Below are 27,673 nucleotides of genomic sequence, written 5' to 3'. Positions count from 1 at the left end.
GGGCGTCCAAGTAAACAGGAGTAGGCTGGGTGAATTTCCATTACGTAAAAGATAGAATCGAAGATTTGAGAACCCACTCTGATTGGGAGATTCACTTTTCCGTATACCGTTCTTGTTGACCCGTCAAAGGCTCTTACCACAACATCACTTGGTTGTAACACAATTCCTTCGAAGTCAAGCTTTTCTAGTACTGTTTTCGGTAACACGTTCAAAGAAGAACTGTTATCTACTAGCACATGAGATAAAGTGGTGCCATTGCATTCAATGGAGATATGTAGGGCTTTGTTGTGATTTTTTCCAGCAGGGGTTAGATCCACATCAGAGAAACCGAGACCATTGTTCACGGTTAGATTGGCAACACAATTCTCAAATTGGTCGACTGAGATCTCTTGAGGCACATGCGCGGCTTTAAGGAACTTCATCAGAGCTTTGGCATGAGCTTCTGAATATTTTAGCAGAGATAGCATTGAGATTTTTGAAGCGGTGTGCCCTAGTTGCTCAACAATATTGTAATCACTCTTGCAGATGATTTTCAATATTTCCTCCATTTCTTGCTTTGATGGATCCTCAGCAGTGATCTCCACCGGGGTTTGAACTTGTTCAACTTGTGGCTCTTTGCCTCGAGCGTTGTTATCTTGATTAGGAACTGGGACTCGGACTGGACCAGCAGCAACATTTGGAGAAATTTCTGGTGAAAAGATTCTTCCACTTCTCGTGATCTTGCTGGTACCCACAATATTACCCACAGTTGGAGTAGTTAACTTTGCGGCCTCTTCAGTCGAGGTACCCTGCTTAACTCCATGAACATAAACATTAGTGTCGTATCCCCATGGGACAGCTTTGTCTGAGGAGTATGGAAATGGAGTTGGACTAGCAATGACTACTGATGCCACTTTGAGTGTAGCAGAAATTTTGAATGGAGCCTTGGCAGAGATTTTGAATGGTAAGCTGGAGATCACTGAGGCATCCTCTATTCTCATCCCGTTTGCAAAGACTTCGCACAACACGTCCATAGAAGGGAGCCTCTCAAACATAATGATACGACGATCCATCCACTTTTGAATTCCCATCCTCAGATTTTCACAACCATTGGGCAGGTATGAGCAATAAAAGCAGTCGGGGTCACACCCTGGAAAGTAACCAGCTTGGATTAGCTTTCCTTTGACTTCGCAGAGTGGAGTTGATAATTCGTTCACATCATAGATGTAAACAGTGTCCAGGATAGCGTTAACAGTTTTGTCATGCTTTGGCATAGGTGCAGTGATGACATTTGGAGTTTCTGGAGGATCGAACTCAATTTCCCCAGCATCTATCATATCTTGTATTTTATTTTTCAAGGCCCAGCAGTGATCTGCGTCATGTCCTGGACAGTTTGAGTGATAGGCACATGTCGCATCAGGGCGATAATTCGGAGAGGAAGTGTTGACATTCTTTGGAGGACCTTTTAATGTGATCAGATCTGCTTTTAGCAAGTGCTGCAATGCCTGAGAGATTGGCATGTTGATTCTGGTGAAATTTCTTCTTGGTGCATCTGGTCGATGCGTATATTTTGGCTGTTGATCTTTTTGAGGTGCAGATGCGGAGATCAGAACTGCCCCTACAGATTGATGCTGCTCACTTTTGCGACTTTTCTGAATTTATGTTGCATTGACCTCATTTCTCCCGCTGATGGGCCTTTTTGTAGTACCAGAGGAGGAACCTATTTGAATTTTTCCATTTTGAATGCCACTTTCGACACGTTCTCCAGTCAGTATCAGGTCAGTGAAACCTGATGATGAGTTTCCCAGCAAATGGCTATAGAAAGGGCCAGTTAAAGTGCCCATGAACATGTCGACTAGCTCGCGATCAGATAAGGGTGGTTGAACCCTTCCAGCCATATCTCTCCACTTTTGTGCATATCCTTTGAAACTTTCTTTTGGTCCCATAGACATGCCCCTTAGTTGAGTACGGGTTGGCGCAAGATCAGCATTGTATTGGTACTGTTTGTAAAAAGCAGCAGCTAATTCTTCCCAAGTATGAACCTTGGTATTTTCCAGCTGGTAGTACCACTCGAGTTGTGTACCCGACAGACTTTCTTGGAAGAAGTGAATCCACAATTTGTTATCTGTTGTATGAGGTTGTATCTTCCTCACATAGGATCTCAGATGTAGTTTCGGGCAAGAAACTCCATCATATTTTGCAAAGACAGGAACTTTGAATTTTGGAGGGATAACAACATCCGAGATAAGCCCCAGATCATTGAAATCTAAACCAGATACTTTTTGTATCTCCATAGCTTTCATACGGTCTTCCAGCTGTTGGTATTTGTCATCATCCGGTTCGTCCCCAGAATGATCATCTTCTTCATTTGAAGAGAGAGAGGGCTTAGCAGAACCCTGGTTGCTTTGATTGTCTTCTTGTTCACCATCACCGACTGTTTCAGGGATCGGTGGCTTTTTGAACTTTTTGACTGGGATTTTGATCTTCCTTTTCAGGTGACTCAAGCCTACAGATCCTTTGGGCTTCTTTTTCTTCTTGATTATCAGGGCTTTCAGTTCTTGTTGCCCCTTTGCTAGTTCCAGAATTGCCACTTGAACTTGGGCGTTCTGTGCTTCGAGGTTCTTGATGCTTGTCTCAGATTCCATCTCTTCTGACTGAAATAAACAGCGAGGAGATGAGAAATCCGTCATGAGAACCTGTTACGCAATGTGTATGACTGGATGCAATGTATATGAATGAAATGTATATGCAATGTATATGAATGCAATGTATGTGAATGCAGTGTATATGAATGAAATGTGTGTGCAATGTTTTCAAGGATCTTAGAGTTTAGATTTGTTAAAGAAGAAACAAACATTAGTTAATCAATTTATTCTCTTTTTTTCTTTGCCTCATTTGGGCTTACAAGACAGAAATAAAATAAATGATCCTTCAGGTCTCCCATGGACGCTTTCTCTTTGCCCCCAGGAATGTGTTGATCTGCTGTTCTTCTTGAAGCTGTCCGGTGAGCTCCAATATCCTTCTCTCATAGTCCTGACAGTGTGCTTTGAAGGTGTCTCTTTCCTCTTTTAGTTGAACCCAAGATTTTTGCAACTCTTCTAGGTCAGTTGGCATATCCGGGTGTAGAATAACTTGAGGTTCGTCTCCTTCGACCTCTGGCTCAATAGTCACAGGTAAAATAACGGGATATGGCATAATGAGTTTCTGAGCATGAGTGCGGACCCATCTGAGGTAAGGTTCCATAGGGATAGAATTCCATTGCCCCAAAGTTTTGCTTTCTATTCTATAGACACTGTCCCATGCATGTATGAACCTTCGTCGGTGTCTATGGGAATCATTCTCGTAATCAAACACAATGCCACGGATAATCATGTCGTGAGGACCGTTGCTCCTTGCATATCCGAATTGGCGTAAAGCTAAAGAGGGATTGTAAGTGATGCCCCCTTTGATGCCAAGGAGTGGCACATTAGGGTAGTTTCCACAATGATCAATGATAGTAACGTCTCTTTGAAATAAGTTGTTCCACCGGATATCTGAATGAGACAAAGACATAATCCTGCGAGACCATTGCATTCTTTGTTCATTTCTCAACACTGATCGGGGAAGATGAAATGTAAACCACCTAGCCAGTAGTGGTATACAGCACATAAGAGTTCCTCGTTTCTTCATGGTACGAGTGTGTAGAGAATGTAGGATGTCTCCCAGCAATGTTGATACCGGGTTACGGGTTAGGAAAAGGTTGATGATGTGTACACTTATGAACTGGTCGGGATTAGGGAATAAAACCAACCCATAGATCAAAAGGGCCATAACCTCCTCAAAAGTTGGATAACTTTTGTTTTCTAGCAGTAATCGAGCCTTTTCCAATAAGAACTTAGCAAGCAAACCCTTAACTCCACTCTTTGTTTCCCAATTGGACTCGATTTCTGATTTTCGCAGATGTAAAGCAGCAGCAATGACCTCAGGTTTTGGAGTCCTTTCTAAACCAGTGAAAGGTAATTGATTTCGAACAGGCAATCCAATTAGTTCAGAGAATTCTTCCAAAGTGGGTACCAACTGGTAATCAGGAAAGGTAAAGCAATGATGTTCAGGGTCAAAGAACTGGAACAGGACCCGTATCATGTCTTCTTCAAATTTTGAGGTAACCAAATGGAGTAGGTGACCATGCCTTTCGGTGAATTGAACATTCCTGGGGAATTCTGACACTAAGTCTTTTAGTTCAGATGGTACCGTTGAGATGTTGATTCGGATGTAATCTCGGGTGGCGGGAGCCATTACCTGCAAAAACAAATGTAAACTCTTTGATCCTTGAAGTGTTTTGTGAGAAAATGATATGCTTATGATGCAAACATGTGGCACACAAAAACAAATCAAACAATAGCCTTAGGTTTAAAGGCTTGCATGGAGCTGATAGGTGATACCCTCCCCACTGAAGTTGAGTTGGTTAAAACCTGTCCTAGAATAGTATTCGGGTTCTATGATCCTTGGAAGTAACATCTCAATACGGCGCTCGAACGGCCGATCAAAATATTCCTCGAGGATAACTAACTTCGATCAATTTCAAAGCTAGCCACTTAATAGGCCACAAGTCAAGTTCAACTAAAAAGGTTCTAAGACAAATTAGTGTTTAATGACATTTCGGAAGCCTAATATACTCCTTGATCGTTTTCATGGGACATCAGTATAAACCAAAGTATCGCACTAACGATGACTACCAGATCAACCGTATCGGTACATGCCGTACAGTTTTCTTGGTCTATTGTCATATACTTAAGGTATCTCGAGATTCGGGTTAGAATCTTCCACACAAGCAAAATACCCAAACAAACCTTTGAAAAATAGAGCAATCAAGTCAAACAATTGAAAACATCGAAGTAATCTATTCTCTTAAGGTAACCCCTTTAGAAAACATTTTGTTTTTTGAAAGTGACTCCCCAGCAGAGTCGCCAGTTCTGTGGACCTCCGTTTTTTTTCGGGCCATACCTCTGAGCGGGAGAGATACGTGAACTGACTCTTTTTTATCGCTTATGCTTTCGCATTTTTGAAAATTCACAGAGTCGCCACCGACCTTTTATTTTATCCAATTAAGGAAAGGTTTATAAAAGAAACAGAAAAAAGACCTTTAAGAAATTCTGGGTAAGGGGGTAGGTTATACAAAGGGAAGGTGTTAGCACCCTTTGTATCCATGGTTATCCATGGGCTCTTAAGTTTGCTTAGCTCACTTGTTTTTCGATCATTTTTCAATTGCTTTAGAATGCTCATATGTGGTTTCAAATACCTTTGTAAATTGAATTTGTAATGATCCTTGTGCGGATGTATACAAAATGTTTGTTTATCTTTCAAAAGATGTTTTGAAAAGAACGTTAACTTTGTAATGATCCGTGTTTGGATGTATACAAAGTATTGTCTTTTTGGAAAGTTTTGTTTGAAAAACAACAGTGTATGAGAATTTTGTTTGTTTTGATTTGAGCAAGCAAACTAGGAGGTCTACCCTGAGTTGTAAGGTCTTTATCCTTATTTCCTTTAAAAATCTATCCTTTCACCGGATACAAACAAAAGGTTCGATTTTGTACTCGAAATAGTAGAATTTTGACTTTGATTTTGAAAAGAATGAGAAGGGATTACCTTAAGAGGTGCAAGTGTGATTGTGTTTGGATTCAGATATTTTATCTTTGAAGTTAGTGATCTAACGGTTCAATTTTATCTTTGACATACACGCAGTTTATATTTGCTGGAAATTAAAATGCGGAAATGTAAAGTGCGGAAAGTAAATCTACGCTATTACATCGATTGTGCAGGAAATGTAAACTAGCCTATTTACATGAATTTGACATCCTATACATTTATCTAGGAATTTAAATTGCAAGAAAAATAAAAGGCATGTTTTTGGATTTTTTTTATGATTGATTTTAATTATAATTAATGCATGATTAATTAAATTAAAATGAAAAAAAGATGAAAATAAATTTAAACCTAGAAATTAAGTTTAAAAAAATGTACAAAATATTTGTCAATTAATTTTAAAACAAAACTAATTTTTTGGAATTTTTGAAATTGATTTGAAATTGATTAAGCTAATTAAAACATAATTATGCAAATAATTATACAAATAATTAAAACTTAAAGAGAAAATTATCCTAAATATGTACAAAATTAGTTTATAACATATAAACAATATTTAATATAAAGAACAATTTTTTTTTATGATTTTTTGATTGGTTAGAATAATTAAAAAGCAAATATATAAATATATACTAATTAATTATGCAAAATATTGAAATTTTGAAGAAAAATGAAATATTTTTATTTCAGAAAATAATATATTATTTTAGAAGTCTAAAAATATTTTTTGTGTATTTTTTGGATTTTTAAAACTATTTTTAATTAATTTTGCAAAGAAAATTAAAATAAAATAGAAAATAAAAGGATACATGATCATGTGTGATTAATCTGAGAGTCCATGGTATGGGGATTCATTCTGATGCGTTGGATGAGTCATTAAATGAGATCAGATGGCCCAGATATTGAGGCACGTGGTAAAAGTTACACCTGCAAAGCACAGAATCAGAGACAAATTTAAAAAACACGCGCGCATGCCAGCCAATAGGGTGAGGACACGCATCATCTTCAACCTCCAGACAACACCTTTGACAGCGCTTTTGTAAAAAAGCGCTATAATAAGTGATGCTTAAGCCTGCAAAATAGCGAATAGGTGTAAACGTGAATATAAATTTGGCGCGACATGCCCATTCAATTCGTCTAGTCCATACGAATTCAGTGGTACCACTTAGAACCTGTAATTTTGCTTATTTCAGAAAGCCCTAATTTGGAGAGTATGAACCCTAAAATGGTAACTTCGTATATAAGCAACCAAACCTTAATTAAATGTCCAGAAACGATCTACACACCACATTAAGTTCAAATATATGTCTACATCTTGCTAGATATGCGTGTGTTATGAGATATAAGTTAGTTTTAGTTTGAACAAACCGTGGCCTAGGTAGCTCGATTTATGAGGTTTCAAGACTTGGAAATGATTGAGATATGTTCAGTGATGCTTGAGGAAGGTATTAGAATGTTTAGTTTGTATGGAAAGTGACTGGAATTCAAAATTCGAATTTGAGATTTCTTTGAAAAGTTTCAAGTGATTACAAGTGTGTTACAAGCAAGGCTTTGTTTCTGAACTTGTCTCTCTTCATTACTGAAGTATGCTAGCCTATATATAAGCATTGAAGTGCTTAAAATCTAAGCTAGAAAGCAATAAGTGCTTTGTTGAATTTTTGACTTTTTTCACATGTGTAGCTTGGCATTTAAGCCACTATGGCTTGATTTTCTTCTCTCCCTCTGCTGTACTTTGGCTTGGGACAGAGTTGAATGATTCTCTTGATGAGTCATGCTTGGAATTCAAGCTATGCATTATCCTTCCATTTTCCTTTTTAAATTTAATCTTATATGTGATAAAATTAAATCAAAAATGGATAAAAATGATGTGGGCTTTGTCTTGGTCGTGGGAGGCCCATTATATTATGGAAATGATGTTTGAACCATGAAAACTTGGCCCCATTTGGAAAAAATACATTTTTGAGCAATGTTGATTTCATGTATTTTCCCAAACTTTAGCCAACTTCAACAAGGTGTAAATCCCTCAATTTTTGTCATATGAAGGAGATCTTGCACTTTTTGGAAACCTCAAAGAGTCCTCTAACCAATGTCTTTGGTCTCATGTCAAAATGATTTTTGATGCTCCTTGTGTGTCCTTTTGAAAAAAGTGTCTTTTTGTTGACTTTGAAAATGACCTGTAATGTCTTTGGTCATATTTTTCAAATGGTGAATACAATGACCATGGGATCAATTGCATTTGAAAGATAATTGAATTTCCTTCAAAATGAGCTTTGGTTTGAATTTTTTGGATGAAGGATGAGAGAGTTATGACCAGTCAAAGTTGAGTTGACTTTTCAGGCAAAAACCCTAATTTTGAATCTTAGGGTTTTGTTGATTTTTGATCTTTCCTTGATGAATTATGATCATCCAATGATCAAATGATGAATCCTTTGACAAAATATGGACTTTGACAAAAAAAATCATTTTTGACTGTCTGTTGACTTTTTGGTCAAACGGGTCGTCTGTTGACTGTTTGAGCTGCTGACGGTGCGTCTGAGTGAATTGAAGTTTGAAAATTTGTATGATGGTACTTTGAGATATATGGATGTGCATGAAATCCATTTGTGGTCTCAAAAACTTGTTTCTCCTGTAAAAACAAGAAAACCCTAGTCAGGGACTGTTTGTGTAGGAGACAGTTAAGCGTACCTGATTTTTGTGCAGTGTTGAGTCTCTGCTAATCGCGTGATATTCAGAAGACTTCTAGAACAAAAATCTTGGAATTTTGAATTGTAAAAGATTGATTTGATTGATGGTACAAAACACTGAGAATTGTACTGCCAGCAGTTTGACTGTCAATTGACTGTTCAGGTATTGACGTAGCAGTTAGAGTGAAAAATCAACAGTCAAAGTTAATTTTCTTTTTTGTTGTTTTTGTTTTTGTTTTATGTGAAAAAAAATGAAAGTTTATTTACATGACTTGTTAAAAAAAACACAGACATAATAAATAACTAATATTTGCTGTATGCGGGCAAAATTACCGATAATAACCCTGAAAATCATTTAATGCACAGAAAAATGAATATTTGACTGGCAGAAAACACACAAAATATTATCTGAGTAATTAAGCAATATTATGACAAATAGTACAATATTTAATACTGACAGTACAAATATTACATACTATATTGAACAGTACGACGAATAAACGGTACATTTAAGAAATAAGAAATACGGCAAATTTTAAGAATGACGATTGATAACCCATGCTACAAATAGTAACATGTAGATGATTGGGAGCATAAGCATCCCAGGTCCACAGTGTTCCGGGCTATGTAGACAGAAGAAAGACATGATCACCGTAGCAATGGTGATGACCATAAGAAAACACGTTTCCCACCGCTTTGCCATTTTGTCGGGGAAGAAGAAAGGATGGATTATGAAGTAGAAATTTGAGAGATGAATTAGAATTTGATGTGAGATTTTTATGAGAAAATGAGAGGTATTTATAGAATGGAAAGAAGGATAGAGACGTTGGGGAATGATGTGATTCCGTACAAAAGGAAAATTTGAGTGGAAGTAAGATTTGAAAGAAAGTGTATGATAATGTTGGGAAAAAGAGAGATGTAGAGAATAAAGTTAGGATTTGATTTTTGAAAAAGAGATTTGAAAAGATTTTTGAAAATAATGGAATATAGTACCAAAATTAGTGGGAAACAAAAGAGAATAATAATCTACTTGTTACCAGTACAGTCTGAGTTTCCTGATTCTGCGCCTGCAAAAAGATTTAACTCTGTACCAATTGTGTCAGTACTATTTATCTGTAAATAAATAAATAGCATGTGTGAAGTAATAAACAGTATTTGGCGTTTGCGTAAGAATAAATTCAACTGCAAGCCAAATTACTGCATAAGAAAAATTCTAAAAACTAAGTATTTCATATGTCAGGATATTTGTTGAAATAAAAATCCATGATTATATGAGACTCTTAATTTTCAGATTGGAGTTTTCTTGAAAAAAGATGCGGGCAAATTTTGGGGTATAACAAATGTATTTCATTATTGTTGCTTATCGTATACAGACTATGTGTTGCCTCTTGTATCTTCTTATGCAGGTCTTCATATTTATTCATTTAAGTATCCATGCTCAGCTGCTAAATCTACAAATACACAGATGGGTTCTGCAGATTCTTTCTTCTTTTTTGTGTGCAGAATATATCTTTGGTTGCACATTTTCTTCTTATCTTCATGGATGATCCTTACTGGATATTGTCTTTTTCTCTCAGGATCCATTAAAGGGATGGATGATCACTCACTCTCCATTCTGTATAGATTGATTTTTCACTCTGTGCAGGATGGATGGATTCCATATACTGTGGTCACTCCACACACATCCAATTTTAAGATTGGTTCTATTTATAGCTTGATGAGTGGTTACCGTTGGAATGTAGCCGTTGCAATCTGGTTGAGTATGGATTTGAACGGATCGTATTGATTGGCTGCATGTGTCCATGACATAATCTTATCCTAATGTCAGTTTGTGGCGTGTTACTCTGGTTTTTCTTTCTTCAATTTGCTGCATGTAGCTTGCTTCTTCTTTTAACCTTGTGAGTTGTTCCTTTTAAATGTTGTAACCATTTTGCACGTGATGATGTTTCTAACGGCTCTCCCTTTGATTCTCAGCTCTTTGTATTTTATTCAATTCTGTATGCTGAGCTGTAGGTTCTTCATTGGCTTGTACGTGACGTTTGCCGATGTTTTTATCTTGTATGTCACTGTATCGTAGCTTCAGAACTTGTAACTTCATAACTTCTGATCTTTATACTTGCGTGATCTTCTGATGTTTGCAAATCTTCTTGTAATGATCTTTCTTGTTCATTTCCTTGCAGCTTCTGATGTACTTTCTGATTGAGGCTTTATTTGATATGATGACTTTTAGCTTTCTTCCATCTTCTGAATGTTTGATTCTTCTTTCATATCTAATTCAGTTTCTGATATAGTTTTTGTTTGTAAGCGTTGGTATTGCTTTGAAGATTATCTTGTTGAATTCTAGCTTCTTGTGATACTATTGTTGTTGCATATTCTTCTGAATGGTCTTGTTCCTCGTTGTTACTTCTTTACTTCTGATTTGCTGATCTTGGCTGGTTTAACGTATTCTTAGTCAGAACATCTGATGAATTATGTTTAGCTTTGTCAATCTTCTGAATGTTTTAGATGTAGTTGTTGTACTCTTTTTCTGATGAATCCTGTATAAGATTTATACCATAATATTTGCACACTAAATGAAACCATTAGTAATAAAATTGTTACTCACAAAATATATGCTTGTTATCATCAAAACCAGATTCTGAACATAAATTCTCAATCTTGTTCTAACACATCTGACACCTTTCTGTATATAATAACTAATTATTTGAATCACTTTACAGCTTTGTAGATCTGCCAAATATTCCTGCATCCGTATACGGCATAAAGCTTTGAAATAGATTACAAGCGTTCCTTATATCTTGTGCACCGACAGGCCCATCATCGCCCGTAGTAGAACTTCTCATTGCTACAACAAATTTTCAGAGAAATCTTTCAGCCTGGATGAGCTCTATTTAACTGTGTTCTTAAATCATTGGAGGAAGCGGCGGAATGCGAATTATTCCAGTAGTGACTACAGTCTTTGTTAATCATTTCATCTTAGGAATGAAGCCTTTAGATGCAGATCTGAGATCAAGGATCTATACCAAGGTTCTAACTTCTGTGTATTCAAATATTTTATTTATGTATGATGCTTCTAACCACTGTCAATTTGCAGGTGTTGAAGATGTTGATATATCGGTGTCGTCAAGTTGATGGGTCGAGAGAGTGGCACATATCCTACATGTTTATAACACCGCAAAATAAATAATTCTTTTTTTGCGACTATAATGGTGTCAATATTGAAATTATATATCAATTTGGGATTTCCGGTGGCCATTTTGTTAGCGTTTGTATTGCATGTTGGCGGGAAGGTAAAAACAATTGTTAATCTGGAAAATACCGCAGCATCTGGAAAATACTATTGTTGTCATTCTCAGGTAATTTTTTTCATGGTTTATTTGATAATTCAACTTCTGTCTCCTGTTTATGCAAATAGTTCTGAATGGTTTAAGAACATTCCAGACTTCTGATACAAGATCTGGCCGGTTCAGCCTAGTCTTCTCACAACACCTTAGTGCTAAGCATGCCATTTGTGTGGTTTGATGAAGTGGCCATTCACCAGCTGAAAAGTCCAACACGGTTTTAAGATTTTCTTTTTCCAATGCGCATTTCATATCTCTAACTAGCCCCAAGAGTGGTCTTCCAATTAAAAGTTGTAAGAGTATGTTAGTACAAGGCTCACTTGATTTGATTTTGCAGTTGGTGGATCTCATCTCAAGTCATCTGAGCTATTTTCAGCAAACCGTAATTCATCTCTGGTTGAATCTAAGTAAGTTATTATAGAAGTTATGTGATTAGTTATGCTAACATTTTGTCGCATTGATCGCTGAATTATACATGCACCTGTGTCATAACTTACAAAACTATACTCATACTACCGGGAAGTTAACAAACCATGTTTTCTTATACTTAAATGTGCAGCTGCAACGAAATCAACTAATGAAGATATTAAACTCAACAGATTCTCATTATGTTAGATGTGTGAAAAAAACAACTTCCTCAAGCCAGCAATTTTTAATAATGTTTATTTTATGCAACAAATTTGTTCTGGTGTGAGTATACTTTGATGTTCCTCCTTTGTTCCATTCATAGGATGATAGCATATACAAAATCATGACCATAGTCTCTTCATGTTTTCAGCCAGCATCTTAATTGTCTCTAATACTTTTACAATATGTATATAACCTCGCCGGTTTCACCTTTAAAGGCTTAACATGACACTATCCATACTTTATACTTTGGTAATGTACTACTGGCATATTCTTAATCAATTGTGCCATTTCCGCTCGATACAATTGTGCCATTTCGATAATGGTTGAAAATCCCAGACTGTGTTAGCAATAGTGAAAATATAAAACATTTGTTTGATTGACCTTCACTTTAGTTTTGCTTAAACATATACCATGCATAAGCAACTATATTGATTGTCCTTCACTTTAGTTTTTCTTAAACATATATCATGCAGAAGCAACGAAGAAGATGTCGAGTCTGCTCAGCTATTTGAGGTTCGCTTTTCAGTTTTTTGTAATACTATCAATTGAAATTATTGTTATACTTCCAATTGTTGTCGTGTTCAAGGGGATGTCGTTCTTGAATGCGTACATTTAAGGGAAGTTTTCCTTTGTGAGGAGATGATGTTTAAAGTCATGTTTCATACTGCATTTATACGGTCACATATTTTGTTGCTGAGCCGTGATGAATTCGATATATTGTGGGATACAAAGGACCAGTTCTCCAAGGATTTTAATTCTGAGGTAAGTTATTGTTATTCTTATGTCACATATACTCATGCAATGAAAGATATTCCTGTGGATGGTGGAGAAAATAAGTTAACTTCCAGTGCTGTTACTTTTGATATGACAGAAACTCCGTCCGGAGAGACAGGAAGTCAATTTGGATGTGCATGATGCAGTTACGTGAAACAATTATGATGAAGATAACAATGGAATACTTAAAGAATTAGAGCCTGAGGAAGGGAAGAAGACGCATGATCTTGCCGGAACAATATCTGTTGAAAGGAAACAACTTCCTTCAGACTTAAAGCCATTGGGAGATGTAGTTGTAGAAAAGCAAAAGGCTAAACAGAAAGAACCACGGAGATTTCAGGAAAAACAAGAAAAAGAAAATGCAACAACTAGGTTGATACCTTCTAACAAAGGTTCTTATCAAGATTCAATGCATGTTTCATATCCATCGACAAGGCATAATAGTTTACCACCTATTCTGTCAAATCCTACCTGATAGAGGGTATAATAGTATTTATAGTATTATTTATTAGTATTATTATTATTGGACTCTAATTATATTTAAGTTTTTAATTTTATCATCCATTATAGATGTTATATAATGTAGTGTCTTTGACACATTTGAGATATCAATGAAAAGAAATAAAGTTTAATTTTTAGTTTTATATTTCTCTTAGTTTTATAGCTTTTCTCTAATTTTGTTAGGGTTTAGATTTAGCTTCATAACATTGGTGCTTTCATTAATGCACTCAATCTCCCTTCCATGGCATATTCTTACTACAATCATCCATTTTATCTTACATTCACTCACTCACATTATTCCACTCCAACCATCATTTCTGCTTCCCCATCCGTAAACCCACATCCACCATATTACTATTCATTCTCAAATCCTCCATTTTCAACTTTCACTCCACACCAACAACATATACGTTTTGCTCCACCACAATCTCAACCTCAAAATTTCTTTTCATAGCCAGAAACACTTCACCAACTAGAAATCCTAAAACAATATATAACAGAAACTCATGAGATCTCAACTAAATCTAGGGAAGAGTTGAAAGAACAGATTCAAAATCTGAGTAATTCTTTCAAAGCTTCATCACAAGAGTTTTTAGATTTCTAAAGAAAACGCACAGAAAATTTTAAAAAAATTATTATTGAAACAAAACCAGAACAACGACAGGAAGAAGAAAAAAAATTCCCTGATTCACTTCAACTGCTTCCAACAGTAAATCCGACAGTATTTCCGGAGTCTTTTCCGGCAAAATCGCCAACTCCAACAGTGTTTTTGAGAACTCCGGCAACAACTCTGATAAGTATTCCGGCAGCATATCCGACGACTGCTCAGTCATTTTCTCTAAGAAAATTTCCACGGTCATCTCTAAAGAAAAGAGATCTATTGTCGTCGCCGGGAAAAACATGACCGTCACTGGCAGAAACAATTGTGTTGCCACCTAAGCGACCGGATTCACCAAAACCGCCACCTAAACCACCAAATCTGCAAAAGGTATTGTCAGCATCAAATCAGCCACCGTTCAACATTTCACACCTTCGACCTCCATCAAAACCACCATATTTTCAATCATCTCCACCGTCGGAACTACCACTAAGACCACCGGATTTGTATTTCCTATCAAAACTATGAAGTTCCACACCTGTCATGTAGAAGCTTCAGCACCGGTTGCTTTTACGGTAGGAGCCGTCACTTTTGTGCTTCTAACAACACTAGGTTTACAGATTTTTCTTCTCTTCTTTTATTGAATGGGCCGGGTCTTTTAGCCTTAAAAAAGTTTGGAAATGTTTTCTTTAGTTTCTATTAACTGTGTCTTGCAGCCCATTAATTATCGTTTTTAAAATAAATAAAAAAAGAGTCTACAACATAATGTACCACCTAAGCCTACTACTACACAAATTTCTATGTGTGTCACTTTGTTGTCTCTCTTGAAAAAAATCTCACAAATCTGTTTTGTCCCTCACATATGATCCTTTAGTCCAATATACTCCCTTCGTCCCACAATGAGTGACCCAGCACACCATTTTACACTAGATTAAGAAAAGTGTAAAAAAGTAAGAGAGAGAATATTGTTTTTACTATAATACCCTTATTATGTATTGGAAAAGGTGAACTTTTTATTAATTAGAGGGTAAAATTGGAAACAGTGTATTGAAAATTGAAATGGGTCACTTGTTTTGGGACATCATATTATTCCAAATGGATCACTCATTGTGGGACCGAGAGAGTATTACTTCATTTATTTTCAAAGATAAATTAGGTTTATTATTTGGATTTGAAAATGTATCATTATTTAAAGCTTTGGGGTTTACTCTTGAAGACAATATTTATTTTGAGGCTATTTTTAGAACCTTGAAGACAAGGTTCAAGTGAACACGGAGGCAATGATAGAGGGTATAATAGTATTTATAGTATTATTTATTAGTATTATTATTATTGGACTCTAATTATATTTGAGTTTTTAATTTTATTATCTATTATAGATGTTATATAATGTAGTGTCTTTGACACATTTGAGATATCAATAAAAAAAATGAAATTTAATTTTTAGTTTTATATTTTTTAGTTTTATAACTTTTCTCTAATTTTGTTAGGGTTTAGATTTAGTTTCATAACACTACCTCTACAAAGGAGAAGGTGGTGAATTTTTTTAGTATTGTAGAATTAAAATATCATTTGATTACAACAAAAAGGATGAGAAAGATGGAAAAGATTATTATGAGTAGCATTGTGTTCTCTTAACTTTTTTTTTTCTTTTCAATTAGAGTAAATCACTACACTGTATTATATAGTTATTAAAAATTATACTCATTTATACAGTTATGTGTTGTGTACCAATTTGTATGTGAGATCTTATTTCACAATATTCTAGAACTATGTTGGATTAAAATCATTGCTAAGCACATCACGATCATTGTTTTTAATCTTTTTAAAAGTTAGAATTAAAGTATATTAATAAGTTATATTTTGGTTTTTTCTTTAGCCACCTCCTTATGGGGTCACCCCCAGCGAAAAACTCAAATTACCCCTGCTTCGGAAATGAACTTCCGAAACACTTTTTTTTTTTAAAATTTCCACAATTCGGAAGTGCATCTTCGAAAACACCTCATGGGGGTGTTTTCGGAGATGAACTTCCGAAAACACCTTTGTTCAGATTTTGGGGGGTTTCGGAAATGAACTTCCGAATTATGCAGAAACTGTGTTTTTCTTTTATGTTTTTCTTAACAGTCTCGTATTTTTAATTAAAGGAAACCGGGAAATAAAATAAGCGACATATAAACAGAAAAAACTAATATGATAAAAAAAAGTAATATATACAAGCCGATCCAAATCCAAATAAAAATAGTGTGCTAAAGATACAATCTGAAAACAAAAAATAAATGAACCCGACCACTATTGGGTGTGCCTAACCCTCTTTCCCTGGGACCTCCTCTGCCGCCTGTATGTCGCTGCACGGCCCGCATCAGTGACGATCATCTCCATCACGGCGACTGCCTCTGGACCACCCTGATGAACGATACCTCGATCCAACGCGTCCCGCCCAAGCATCTCTATCCGCTGGCAGATCGGCATGAGATCAATGGCGTGGTCATCCTCGGCCTGCTGGTTCTCCAAGATCTCCTCGTGTGCTGGCCTAGGAGCGCCGGGAACGTCGGGTCTCAGCAGAGGATGTGACACCCGGTAGAACCATGTGACGTATCCCTCCACACTGTGCCAGTCTTGTGTGACCCGAGTGCGACGGTACTCCTGCGGTACCACATGATACTGCCAGTCCTCCCATATGGCAGTGAGCTGCACTCGGGTCACTGTGTCGGGAGCAGCCTCAAAGGGTGACCTGGGTATCTGCTGCACGAATCCGAACTGACGCATGCACCGCTCAGGGAGATACCGGACCATGATGGTAGTCCCACATGCCAACCAGCCAGAATATAGAGATATGTCGTCAAAGGGGACAATCTGAGTGTAGTCGCTGAACGGCCTCTAGGTGATGTCGTCGTGCATCGTGCGGTCCAGGTACCCACGGTATGGTCCCTGATCCGCTGTCGCTCGCGGGTCAAAAACGAGTTAATTTTATAAAACTGTAGTACGACGGTAACGGTAACTCGTGTATCGTCTCTCAAGGATTCCTATTCTTATTAACCGAATGTAAGTCGAATTTGGGGGGGGGGGGTTGGTTTGGTTTCGATTAAACAAAAAAAAATGATTATGAAAAAGTGATTATCAAATAAGCTGAAAAGTCGAATTACTGATTCGGTTCCTATCTATCATCGATTAAGCAATATTAATCTCCTATGCGGATAATCTATTCCTATTCGACTACAAACTCAGTGACAAGCGCGAAGAGTATTGTACGATGTATAATCCTAATATCCTAATTAAGCAAACGGAGTTACGCTTCACGAATTAAGCAAACGTGATAAATCATACACGGTAACGAATTAAGCAAACGGTAACGTGTTTATTTGTTAGGGTCATACAATCAATCGAATTGAATCAAAATACTCTATGCAATTTGAATTAAGCATTCAAGAACATAGAACAAAATTGAAAGGAATAAATACTAGATTAACATTAAAATAATCTCAAGGTCGGAACCTGAATACAGCAATTCGACAGGATTTGGTTAGTTCTCCATAGAAATTCGTCAAAGCTTTCAAAATCGTGAATGGAAGATGATGCACAGTATTTTCGTGGCTGCCTAACCTAAGGGACAATAGCACAACCCGTTTCACAACCGAACTGGGTCAAGAACAAAACCCAGGCCCATGACTAATTGACCCGAAACTTAACTAAAACTAGTGCTGCAACTTCAACGAATATTCTGACCCTTCTACAGTCCGATTCTGACTTTGACTCCAACATAAGAATTATAGCTCTTTCTCTTAGCTTTCCGTCGATTATTAGAACGCCTCAATCGGACTTCTGGAACTCCAGTTATGATCGTTTCTGTGCAGACTGCTAAACCTGAAAATGACATACGAAAATCAAATAACAATAAAAATAAATAAAAATATAAAAACATTATAAAATACAAAAATAAGATAAGCAAACCATGGAAATGTATAAGTACAACCGTAGAGGAATATGCATCAAAATGCACTGATCAGTCCCACCGCATTGTTCCCCCTCTGGAGAACGTATCTGGCGGCCCTGGGCATGGCGTCAACGTACGCAGGATCGATGTGGAAACCGTGGATGCGGGAGAAGTAGGAGATGATCCAGCTCTGAAACATAAATAAATACGAAACATAAGTAAATACGAAACACAAATACGAAACATAAATAAATACGAAACAATTAAAATGAAACGTACCGTGAGTAGTGTGCAGGATCCAACCAACTGCCTCGTCCTCCAGTTGGAGGCCTCATTCAGCTTCTGGTAGAGGTATGCCAGAGTAGCTGCCCCCCAGTTCCACTGGTGAACGGTATCCAGGTCCATGAAGTAGCGGAGGTAGGTCACGTCGACGTACCTTGCACTCTTGTCCACAAAGCATGCTGTGCCTACCACATGCATGTACTAGCACCGGAGAGCGCAGCCGCGGTGATACTGTGTGAATAGATCGTCACCCGCCTCCTCAGCCTCGGCTGCCGCGTCCAAGTGGTGCTCGAAATAAGCGCTCAGTGTGGTGAACCGGATATGAGGCCCAGATGTCGTGATGCACTCATAGTCAGCAGCTTCGGGCTCCATGCCCAAATAGAGCGCCATCCACTGACTGACTTCGACCCTCTGGATCTGGGTGTGGGCCAACAGCGGACCCCTGATCGGCAGGTGGAGAAGACACTGCACGTCATGCAAGGTGATCGTCATCTCCCCAACCGGAAAGTGGAAAGAAGACGTCTCCTTGTGCCAGCGCTCCACAAAAGCCCCCTGCATGTCGTGGCTGATGGTGGTGTACCCCGTCATGCAGAGCCCGCTAAGCCATGAACCTCGCACCGCGTCGTTAAACCACTCAACTGCTGGTTTAAACAGACTGAAAATCTTCCGGGCGTGGTTCACCATTTTCAAAGGATCTCTCTCCTGTTACAAAAAAACAAATAAAAGCATATGTTAAATAGACCGTTAAGAAAATATCGACTAAACGTCTAAATTATAAACGGTTAAATTAAAAAAAATACCTCTCCCTCCCAGATACGCCTAGCGACGTGATCGCGGTAGGATATCAGCACGGAAGTGTCAAAGGGCCCTCCCGGGTAGCTGTCCTCCTGCTCATCCTCCTCCCCGGATGGAGGGTCAACATCCGGTACCCCCTCCGGCTCGTGGTATGCCATTGCCACCTCCTCCTCCTGCTCCTCCTCCTCCTCCTCTCGCTGGCGGGAAGAAGATACCCGAGCCAGCCGACTCCTAGATCCAGATGAAGAGGTACCCTCTCCCACGTCCACGGGAACTCGCACACGGCGTCCCCGGCCCTGCCCCCGTCCCTAGGTCGACGCCAGCTGCGCCGCCGCCCGCTCGCGTCTAGCCGACGCAGTCTGGGTCTCTCTACCCTGTCTGATGCGTGCTGGTTGGTTGCCTGACATGTTCCTGTAAACAATTGAAATCGATTAATATGCGAGACAAAAGAAAAAACAAAAAAAATTGCACTTCTGATACAGTTCGGAAGTTCATTTCCGAAAACTGGGATGGAGGTGTTTTCGGAAATGAACTTTCGAAACACCCCTGCGCAGAACTTCTCTGCAACCTCCAATGGCAGACCCCAAAATCAAACTTCAAAACAACCCATAATGCTTCTAAACAACCTAAATACTACTAACAACCTACCCCTATATCATTTATGCAATTGAAAACAACCCTAACATGCATTTGAAATATGGATCTAACAAATATAAAACTTACAAATTGAGTGATTTTAGGGCTTTTGAATGTAGTATAGCAAGGTGATTGGAGCCTTTGATGCAGCCTTGGAAGTGTGTTAGCAGAAAATCTCAGAGGAGTTGAGTTTGATATTGGTTTAGGGTAAATGATTTGGGGGGAGGGGGGCTGTTTTGCTTAATCTGCAAAACGCGCAATATTTTGGAAATGAACTTCCGAAATGGTGTTTTCAGAAGTGCAATTCCGAAATAAGTCAAATTTTTTTTAAAAAAATGGCGCTTTCGGAGATGCATCTCCGAAATCACCTTTTTCTTGCATTTCGGAAATGCATTTCTGAAGTCAGGGGTAGTTTGGGTTTTTCAGCAGAGGTGGGCTAGAAGGTTGGGAGGTGGCCAAAGAAATTTTCTATATTTTTCTACCTATTTAAAATCTCAATCTTCTAATATCTAATATGTTTTTAATGAGAAACACTAATTATTGCATTGGTTTCCTAATATATTGGTTTTTAAATCATTTACGAGAGACAGATAGTTGCATTGGTTTCCTTTTCTAATGAAATTTTATTTTTAATGATCCTCATTTAAAAATATTCTAATAATATATTTATTAAGTATAATTATCAACAATTATTTCTATTTATTTTTAGAATTTTATATAAAATTATTTTTTCACTGATTTTCAATTCCATGTGAACGCTCGAATAACACAGTAATACCTGTGCCGACGCACAAATGATTACATTAAATACATATTTTTTATGTGAATTATACTACTGATTTTTCATTTTTTTATATTTTAAACCATAGCACAAATTGATTTTTCATTTTTCACAAATTTTTTTTTACAAATGATGTGATTAATAATTTTTTTTTAATAGAAGTTTTTAAAAACTTATACAATTATTTTGCAGTCTATTTTTTTTCTTTTTTCCAATAATTTTTTGGTGTTTTCTAATTTATTTGAATTCTCGTAACAAAACGGTGACATATCCGCGGGCCAAACCAAAACCCGTGCGTACGCACGGATTTACCAGATGAGTGAAAAAGTGTTCAGAAAGTTTTCAATACCAGATGCTCCAAAAGAATGTCTGATATGCTGCGGCGAGTAAGGGAGAATTATGAGCTTCATGGCATCCGTCCTAACTGGATAGGCGAGGAGGTTTTTCAGGAGCTTGTTACATATTGGAGGACTCCAGAATTCCGGGCTAAATCAGAAACTTTTAAGAAGATGAGGGCATCTGAAAAGGGCGGTTGTGTCAACACAGTTGGAAGTATTAGCACCGCCTAGCATGCCCGACGATTGGTAAAAATTTTAAAATTATTAAGTTACATCTTTATTTATAATATATTTTACTAATTATTTTTAATTATATTATTTAGGCTAAGGAGTTGGGGAGAAGACCATTGATGCCTGAGCTGATTTCGAGGACCCGGACAAGGAGATCGGGAGGTTTTGTCGACGAGCGCACGAAGATGTATCTTGTAAGTGAAATTTACGTTGTTTATTTTTTAAAAATTAATACAAAATTTGTGACGTGAATTTCATGTGGCAATTGATAAATTGCCACGTGAAAATCATGTGGCAAATCATAAGTTGTGGCGTGAAAATCACGTGGCAACTTTTTAATATATTTTAATTTATAGTATGTACATATTTATTTAGTATAATTAAATATGCATTTAAATATTTAACTTAATTTTTTTTTATTGAATATGTGTGCAGGAAGAATATGATAGACGGCTTGCCATTTTTCTGGAAAACAATCCCCAATTCATGCCAGCAGAGGGGGAGCCGGTTAACGCGGATGTTGATCACTATATTTGGTGTGAGGTTATTAAAGAAAAAGGACCTAATGGTTGCTTTTTTGGTGCTGGAAATTTGGTGGCCAACTATAGACGTGGTGACCGCAATTTGTTTCAAAGAGTTCAGGTTGGAGAGGGTGGATCGCGTCAACCAAATCTGACACAGGAACAAACTGAATTAATAAGGCAATTGGCGAGACGCGAAAATGAGGCCCAGATGGAGATGATGCGGAAGAAGCAGCATGCGCGGCAGATAGAGGGCATTATGAAGAAGCAGCATGCGCGGCAGATAGAGGGCATTATGAAGAAGCAAGCTGAGATGGAGGAGCAGATGAGACGGTTTATGCAAGGAGGTGGAAATTACAGTAATGCTCCTCCTCAAGAGCCGGAGGATGACGGAGTGGCTGATGATTTTAATCCGAATAATTATTTTCCGGATGATGCCTCTTAAAAACATTTTGTATTTTATTTGTTTTTAATTTATTTTTATGTAAATTATTCTACATTTTAATTCATTAAAATATTAGTTTTAAATTTTTAGTTTTATTTAATTGAATTTATTATATAAAGTTTATTATATGAATTTATTTTATAAAATTTTATTATATAAATTATATTTTATAGATTTTATTATATAAATTTTATTTTATAGATTTTATTATATTAATTTTATTATATATAAATTTTATTATATATATTTTATTATATATTAATTAATTATATAAAACTAATAAAACCAATCACATCCAGCGTGATTAAATTTTAAAAAAAAAAAAGCATTTAATGTAGCCAAGTGGAAACCACGTCGCTACATTGGTCAACTTCACACTTTTCCACACCTGCCACACCTGCTGTGTATGCAGGTAGCTGTTTCCAATGTAAGCCTGTTGCGACGTTGGAGTCACGTCGCTACTTTCTGACGTGGTCTCCACGTCGCTACATTGTTGTCATTCGTGCTCCTGCGACGTATTGGCCCACGTCGCTACTTTTTTGTTGCCACGTGATGTTGCCTGTTGCGACGTGCTATCCACGTCGCTGCAGAGCATCTTTTTTGTAGTGTTAATTAATATAGTTTTAATATAATTAATTTAGTTTATTTTAATTTACTTTTAATTTAGTTTATTTTTAATTACATAAAAATGTTAAAATTAACTGAACCAAATAAAAATATTTTATATTTTATATAATAATTAATAATTTAAACTAAACCAAATTAAAACTATTTTATGGAATTAAAAATAAATCAAATTAAAACTAAGCTAAATTAATTATATTAAAAATATATTAATTAATTTATAATTAGTTTAATTAATCTATTTAAATTAAAACTAATTAAACTAATTTAAATTAAAACTAAATTAATTTAGTTTATAATAATTTAATTTAGTTGATATTTTATAGTTTAATTAACTTTTAACAGTAAAATAAATATTAATTATTATTTTATAATTTAATATATTAACTAATAAAGTTAATTATTAATTAATAATATTAATTAATAATGTAAATATTAACTATTAACTAATATATTTTATAATTTAATTAATTATATATTGACTAAAAAGTTATAATAAGTTAACAGTAACTATTATATGTTAGAAAAGGTATATATATTTAACACAAACTAAGGTGCAAATTAGTGGTAAGGGTGTTTTTCATGTATTTTTTGGGTCCTGAGTTTAACACTCCATAGAACTAATTTTTAAGCTTTTATATTTAATATTCTATCAAACAATAAAATAATAATAAAAAATACCACATAAAATTAAAATAAATAAAAAAATAATAAAAATGCACCTAAGCCAACCACGTCATTAAAAATAATAATAAAAAATTAAAAAAAAGTTGTCACGTCATTAATTTTGATGATTGGATTTCTTGAGGGGGGCATAATAGGGAAATCTTTATAAGTTAGAGGGCGAATCTAATTTTTTTTATAAGGACATTTTTCAAACCTCGTTCATATGGCAGGGGGCAAAATAGCTATTATACCTTTAAAATAAAATCTATTTCCCTCATTAGGATATTCACACTTTACCCTCGCATTTTCCCCTAATTTCCACCTTATCCTCAATATTTCTATAAACTCATATTTTCCTTTTATCTTATTATTTTATTTAAATAATAAAACTAAAATCTTATTTTAATTAATAAAATAATTCTAAATAAAATCTATTAACTTCTAATTACTCTCTACACTCTCTCCTAACATCACACACCCCTAACACCCAATTTAATTTAATTATTGCTTCATAACAGTTAAATAAACACACCAAATTCATAACTAATTTAAATAAATGAGGTAATTAAAATTGGGGCGTTCCGATTTTCGTGGAAAAACAGTGTGAATCAAGAATTGTTTCCCATATACGACGCTACTATTCTGTTCAAAAACCATAAAGGAGTTATGGAGTGCTGGAATAAGGTATATATAGAAGCAGTAAAGCAAACTTCTAATATGATAGAGAAAGGATAATCCTTCAAAGTTAACACTCCAACGCTTAAGTCAGTCAGTGTGTAAAAAGTAATATGAGAGTGACAATTAATTGAATACCCGAAATAACACAATCTGATCGTTATATAATATGGACGGTTAAAACCGTCTACAAGTAATTTGACACATTGTGTGAATGGTTGTTCGATTATATATCAACCGTGAGAGACATGATAGAGGGTATGATCACGTGTCCTTGAAAAAGATGAGGGTTAACTAATTTGGTGCGATACCTCTTTTTCGGCATTTGTTATTGGGTTTTTTCGTGGACCTTGCAGAGGCCCCAAAAACACAACTTATTTGCAATTGTGGACGGCTTTTCAGCTGCATGAACAACTGTGTTGTGCAGTTGACTTTCATCATTAGAGAAACTGTTCTACACAATATACAACTCAAATGCCATCACTTCAAGCTCCTTATACTAAACTCTACACATAAAACCACGTTATTACAGCTAATTTCATTCCTTATTCTCCCACCGTCAAAGCCTACAATAACCGAGTCTTATATCACAATCTAACAATAAATTTAGTTACGTAACATTATCGTACTCATAACGTTAACGAGTACTATTATAAAATTGAACCTCGAGATCAGAAAAAAAGTGCCATTTTAATGGTTATATAGTTTTTAAGAAACTACTATTAACCTTTGAATATCCTTCATATATATCACTAATCCAAGCAACCATAAACTTTAAGAAACGTAGTTAGATAAAGGATACATGCTAATCTTAAGCCGAACTTCTAGCCCAATATTCATATGCCAAAAGTCTCTCTCTATATATTTTCTTCAATACATGCAGCTTCCATCAATCAATATATCCTTTGCATCATTGAAGCAATTCAAAATCACTAAAAAAGCATAGCAAAGTAACAAAAGATGGCTAGAGGAAAGTTGAGTATCTGTGTGGCCTTCTTTGTCTTACTTATCGCTATGGAAGCTTCCGTTGCTCAAGGCCAAGGAAACGGCAATGGCAACGGAAATGGTAATGGTAATGGTAACAATGGGAACAATAATGGTAAAGGTAACGACGGTAAGGATAATGGTAACGGTAACAATGGAAAGAATGATGGTAAAGGTAACAACGGTAATGGAAACGGGAACGGAAAGGAGAAGGAGAAAGATCCCAAAAGGAAGACTCCGAAAGATGATGAATCTGCTAAGTCTGAAAATTTGCCAGCTCTGAAATCGGGACAGGAGCGAGCTTTCTGCAACGCCAAAAATAGTTGTCAATTCAAGACACTTGTATGTCCAGAAGAGTGCAAAGTCAGGAAGCCAAAGAAGAACAAGAAGGATAAAGGTTGTTTCCTTGACTGCAGCAACAAATGTGAAGCCACTTGCAAGGGTAAGATCACAGTATATAGTCTTTAAATAAAATTAGCTTATATAAAGAAAGTAGAATATTGAATTAATATTGAGTTTGTTTGGTTTATTTGCAGTTAGAAGAGCAAACTGTGATGGCTATGGTTCATTGTGCTATGATCCTCGCTTTGTTGGTGGGGACGGTGTGATGTTCTACTTCCACGGAGCCACGGGAGGAAACTTTGCCATAGTTTCAGACGACGAATTCCAAATCAACGCGCACTTCATCGGTACTCGGCCTCAAGGAAGGACACGCGACTACACATGGGTGCAAGCACTTTCTGTCATGTTCGACACTCACACTCTTGTTATTGCAGCCAATAGAGTAACTCAATGGAATGACAATGTTGACTCTCTTACCGTGAAATGGGACGGTGAATTAGTAACCATTCCTACTGACGGCGATGCGGAATGGAAGACTAATGGAGATGAAAGGGAGGTGGTTGTGGAGAGAACAGACGATAAAAACAGTGTTAGAGTTACAGTTTCGGGTTCGCTTGAACTGGACATAAGGGTAAGGCCTATTGGAGAAAAGGAAAACAAAGCTCATAATTACCAATTGCCATCAGATGATGCTTTTGCTCATTTGGAGACACAATTCAAGTTTAAAAATCCTACTGATTCTATTGAAGGAGTTTTGGGTCAAACTTATAGGCCAAGTTATGTTAGTCCTGTAAAGAGAGGTGTTGCTATGCCAATGATGGGAGGAGAAGACAAGTACCAAACTCCATCTCTCTTTTCAACATCCTGCAAACTCTGTCGGTTCCAGAGGCCGTCTACTAGCCAAGGATTGATTGCTCAATATTGATCATATCATGGCGGATCATGAAAAATGAAAGTGATGCTTCGTGATTGAACCGATGATATCTTTTATTTTGGTTTTGTTCTGTTGTAATTTTTTCAGATAAATAAGGGCCTAAAATTTTGCCCAGTATTCGAATTTCAACATTCCCAAATTAGTATCATATTATTATTATTATTATAAAATCTGTGTTACATATCAATACAACGAGTGTATTTATACAACAAAAAGAAACTAAATTTTCCATAATCGTGTAACAAACACAAAACTAACTAATTAAGTAATATCTTCTAATACTCTCCCACAAGTTAGATTGTGAATAGAAGCAACTCTAAGCTTGTCGAGCAAAGATGAAAAAGTTGGTTTAATAAGAGTCTTGGTCAGAACATCATCAATTTAAGCAGAGGATGGAATGGAAAAAGTTTGATGAGGTATCTTTCCAATTTTTCTTTAATGATGTGAAAGTCGATCTCGATGTGTTTGGAACGCTTGTGGAAAGTAGCGTTGTGTGCCAAGTACACTTAATATCTGTTGCAATAAATTAAAGTTTGGTTTGGAGAAATTGATATGCAAGTCCTTGAAGAGGTAATGCATCCATTGCATTTCCCATGTCAGTCCTACAACAACTTTGTATTCTACATTAGAACATTAGTGAGAAACTGTTATTTGTTTCATGGACTTCAATAGATGAGAGACTTTTGCCAAGGAAGATGGAAAAACCTGTGACAAATCTCCTAGTGGTGGGGCATGTGGTCCAGTTACTATCTGCAAGGCAGAAAGAACCAAGTCAAATGAATAAAACAAATCCTGACCTTGGCTTGTTTTTAAATATTGTAGAATTCTGTTTGTAGCTAGGAAGTGATTGACAGTAGATTGAAAAAAAACTAACTAAGTTGTTGTACAACAAATAAAATATCAGGGCAAATTTGGTTAAGTAAATGAGTTTGCCAATAAGTCTACGAAATTGAATGGAATTATGAGAGTGTAAAATTAGTTGAGTGAAGTTTAAGAGAGGGATTGTATGAAGTTGAAGAGGGTTTAGCTGTCATCGTACTCGTGATGCATAGTGATTCAAGAGAGTATCTGATAGGCCCTAAGTCCTTAATACAAAATTTGCCGTGAAGAATGGTTTTAACATGTTAAATTTATGCGATGTTATTTCATGTTAAAACTAAGTCATATACATACACTAGTAAAGCAAGAAAGTTTTTATCACAAGATTTAGTAAATAGAGAATAATCAACAATGGAATAAGTATAACCAATAGAAATTAAGGAATTAGACAATTTGGAATACTATTGTCTGCTGGCATGTTTAAGGCCATAAAGTGATTTGTTGAGTTTGAAAACTTTTGTAGAGGTGGAAAAATTAGGA

The 27,673-nt window shown here is 36.3% G+C and overlaps 1 protein-coding gene across 1 annotated transcript; it reads left to right on the top strand.

The window, feature by feature from the left end:
- The first annotated feature begins 24,732 nt into the window (after positions 1-24,732).
- On the top strand, positions 24,733-26,501 carry LOC131630824 (uncharacterized). Its single transcript, XM_058901568.1, has 2 exons — positions 24,733-25,480; positions 25,575-26,501. Exons 1-2 carry the CDS (start codon positions 25,015-25,017, stop codon positions 26,303-26,305), a joined length of 1,197 nt encoding a protein of 398 aa, XP_058757551.1. The 5' UTR covers positions 24,733-25,014; the 3' UTR covers positions 26,306-26,501.
- The last annotated feature ends 1,172 nt before the right edge of the window (positions 26,502-27,673 follow it).

Source organism: Vicia villosa, unplaced genomic scaffold (assembly GCF_029867415.1).
Source record: "Vicia villosa cultivar HV-30 ecotype Madison, WI unplaced genomic scaffold, Vvil1.0 ctg.000742F_1_1, whole genome shotgun sequence".
In the NCBI taxonomy this organism is placed as follows: Eukaryota; Viridiplantae; Streptophyta; class Magnoliopsida; order Fabales; family Fabaceae; genus Vicia; species Vicia villosa.
The sequence above is the reverse complement of the archived record's forward strand: the minus strand, read 5'-3'. Positions and strand labels throughout refer to the sequence as shown.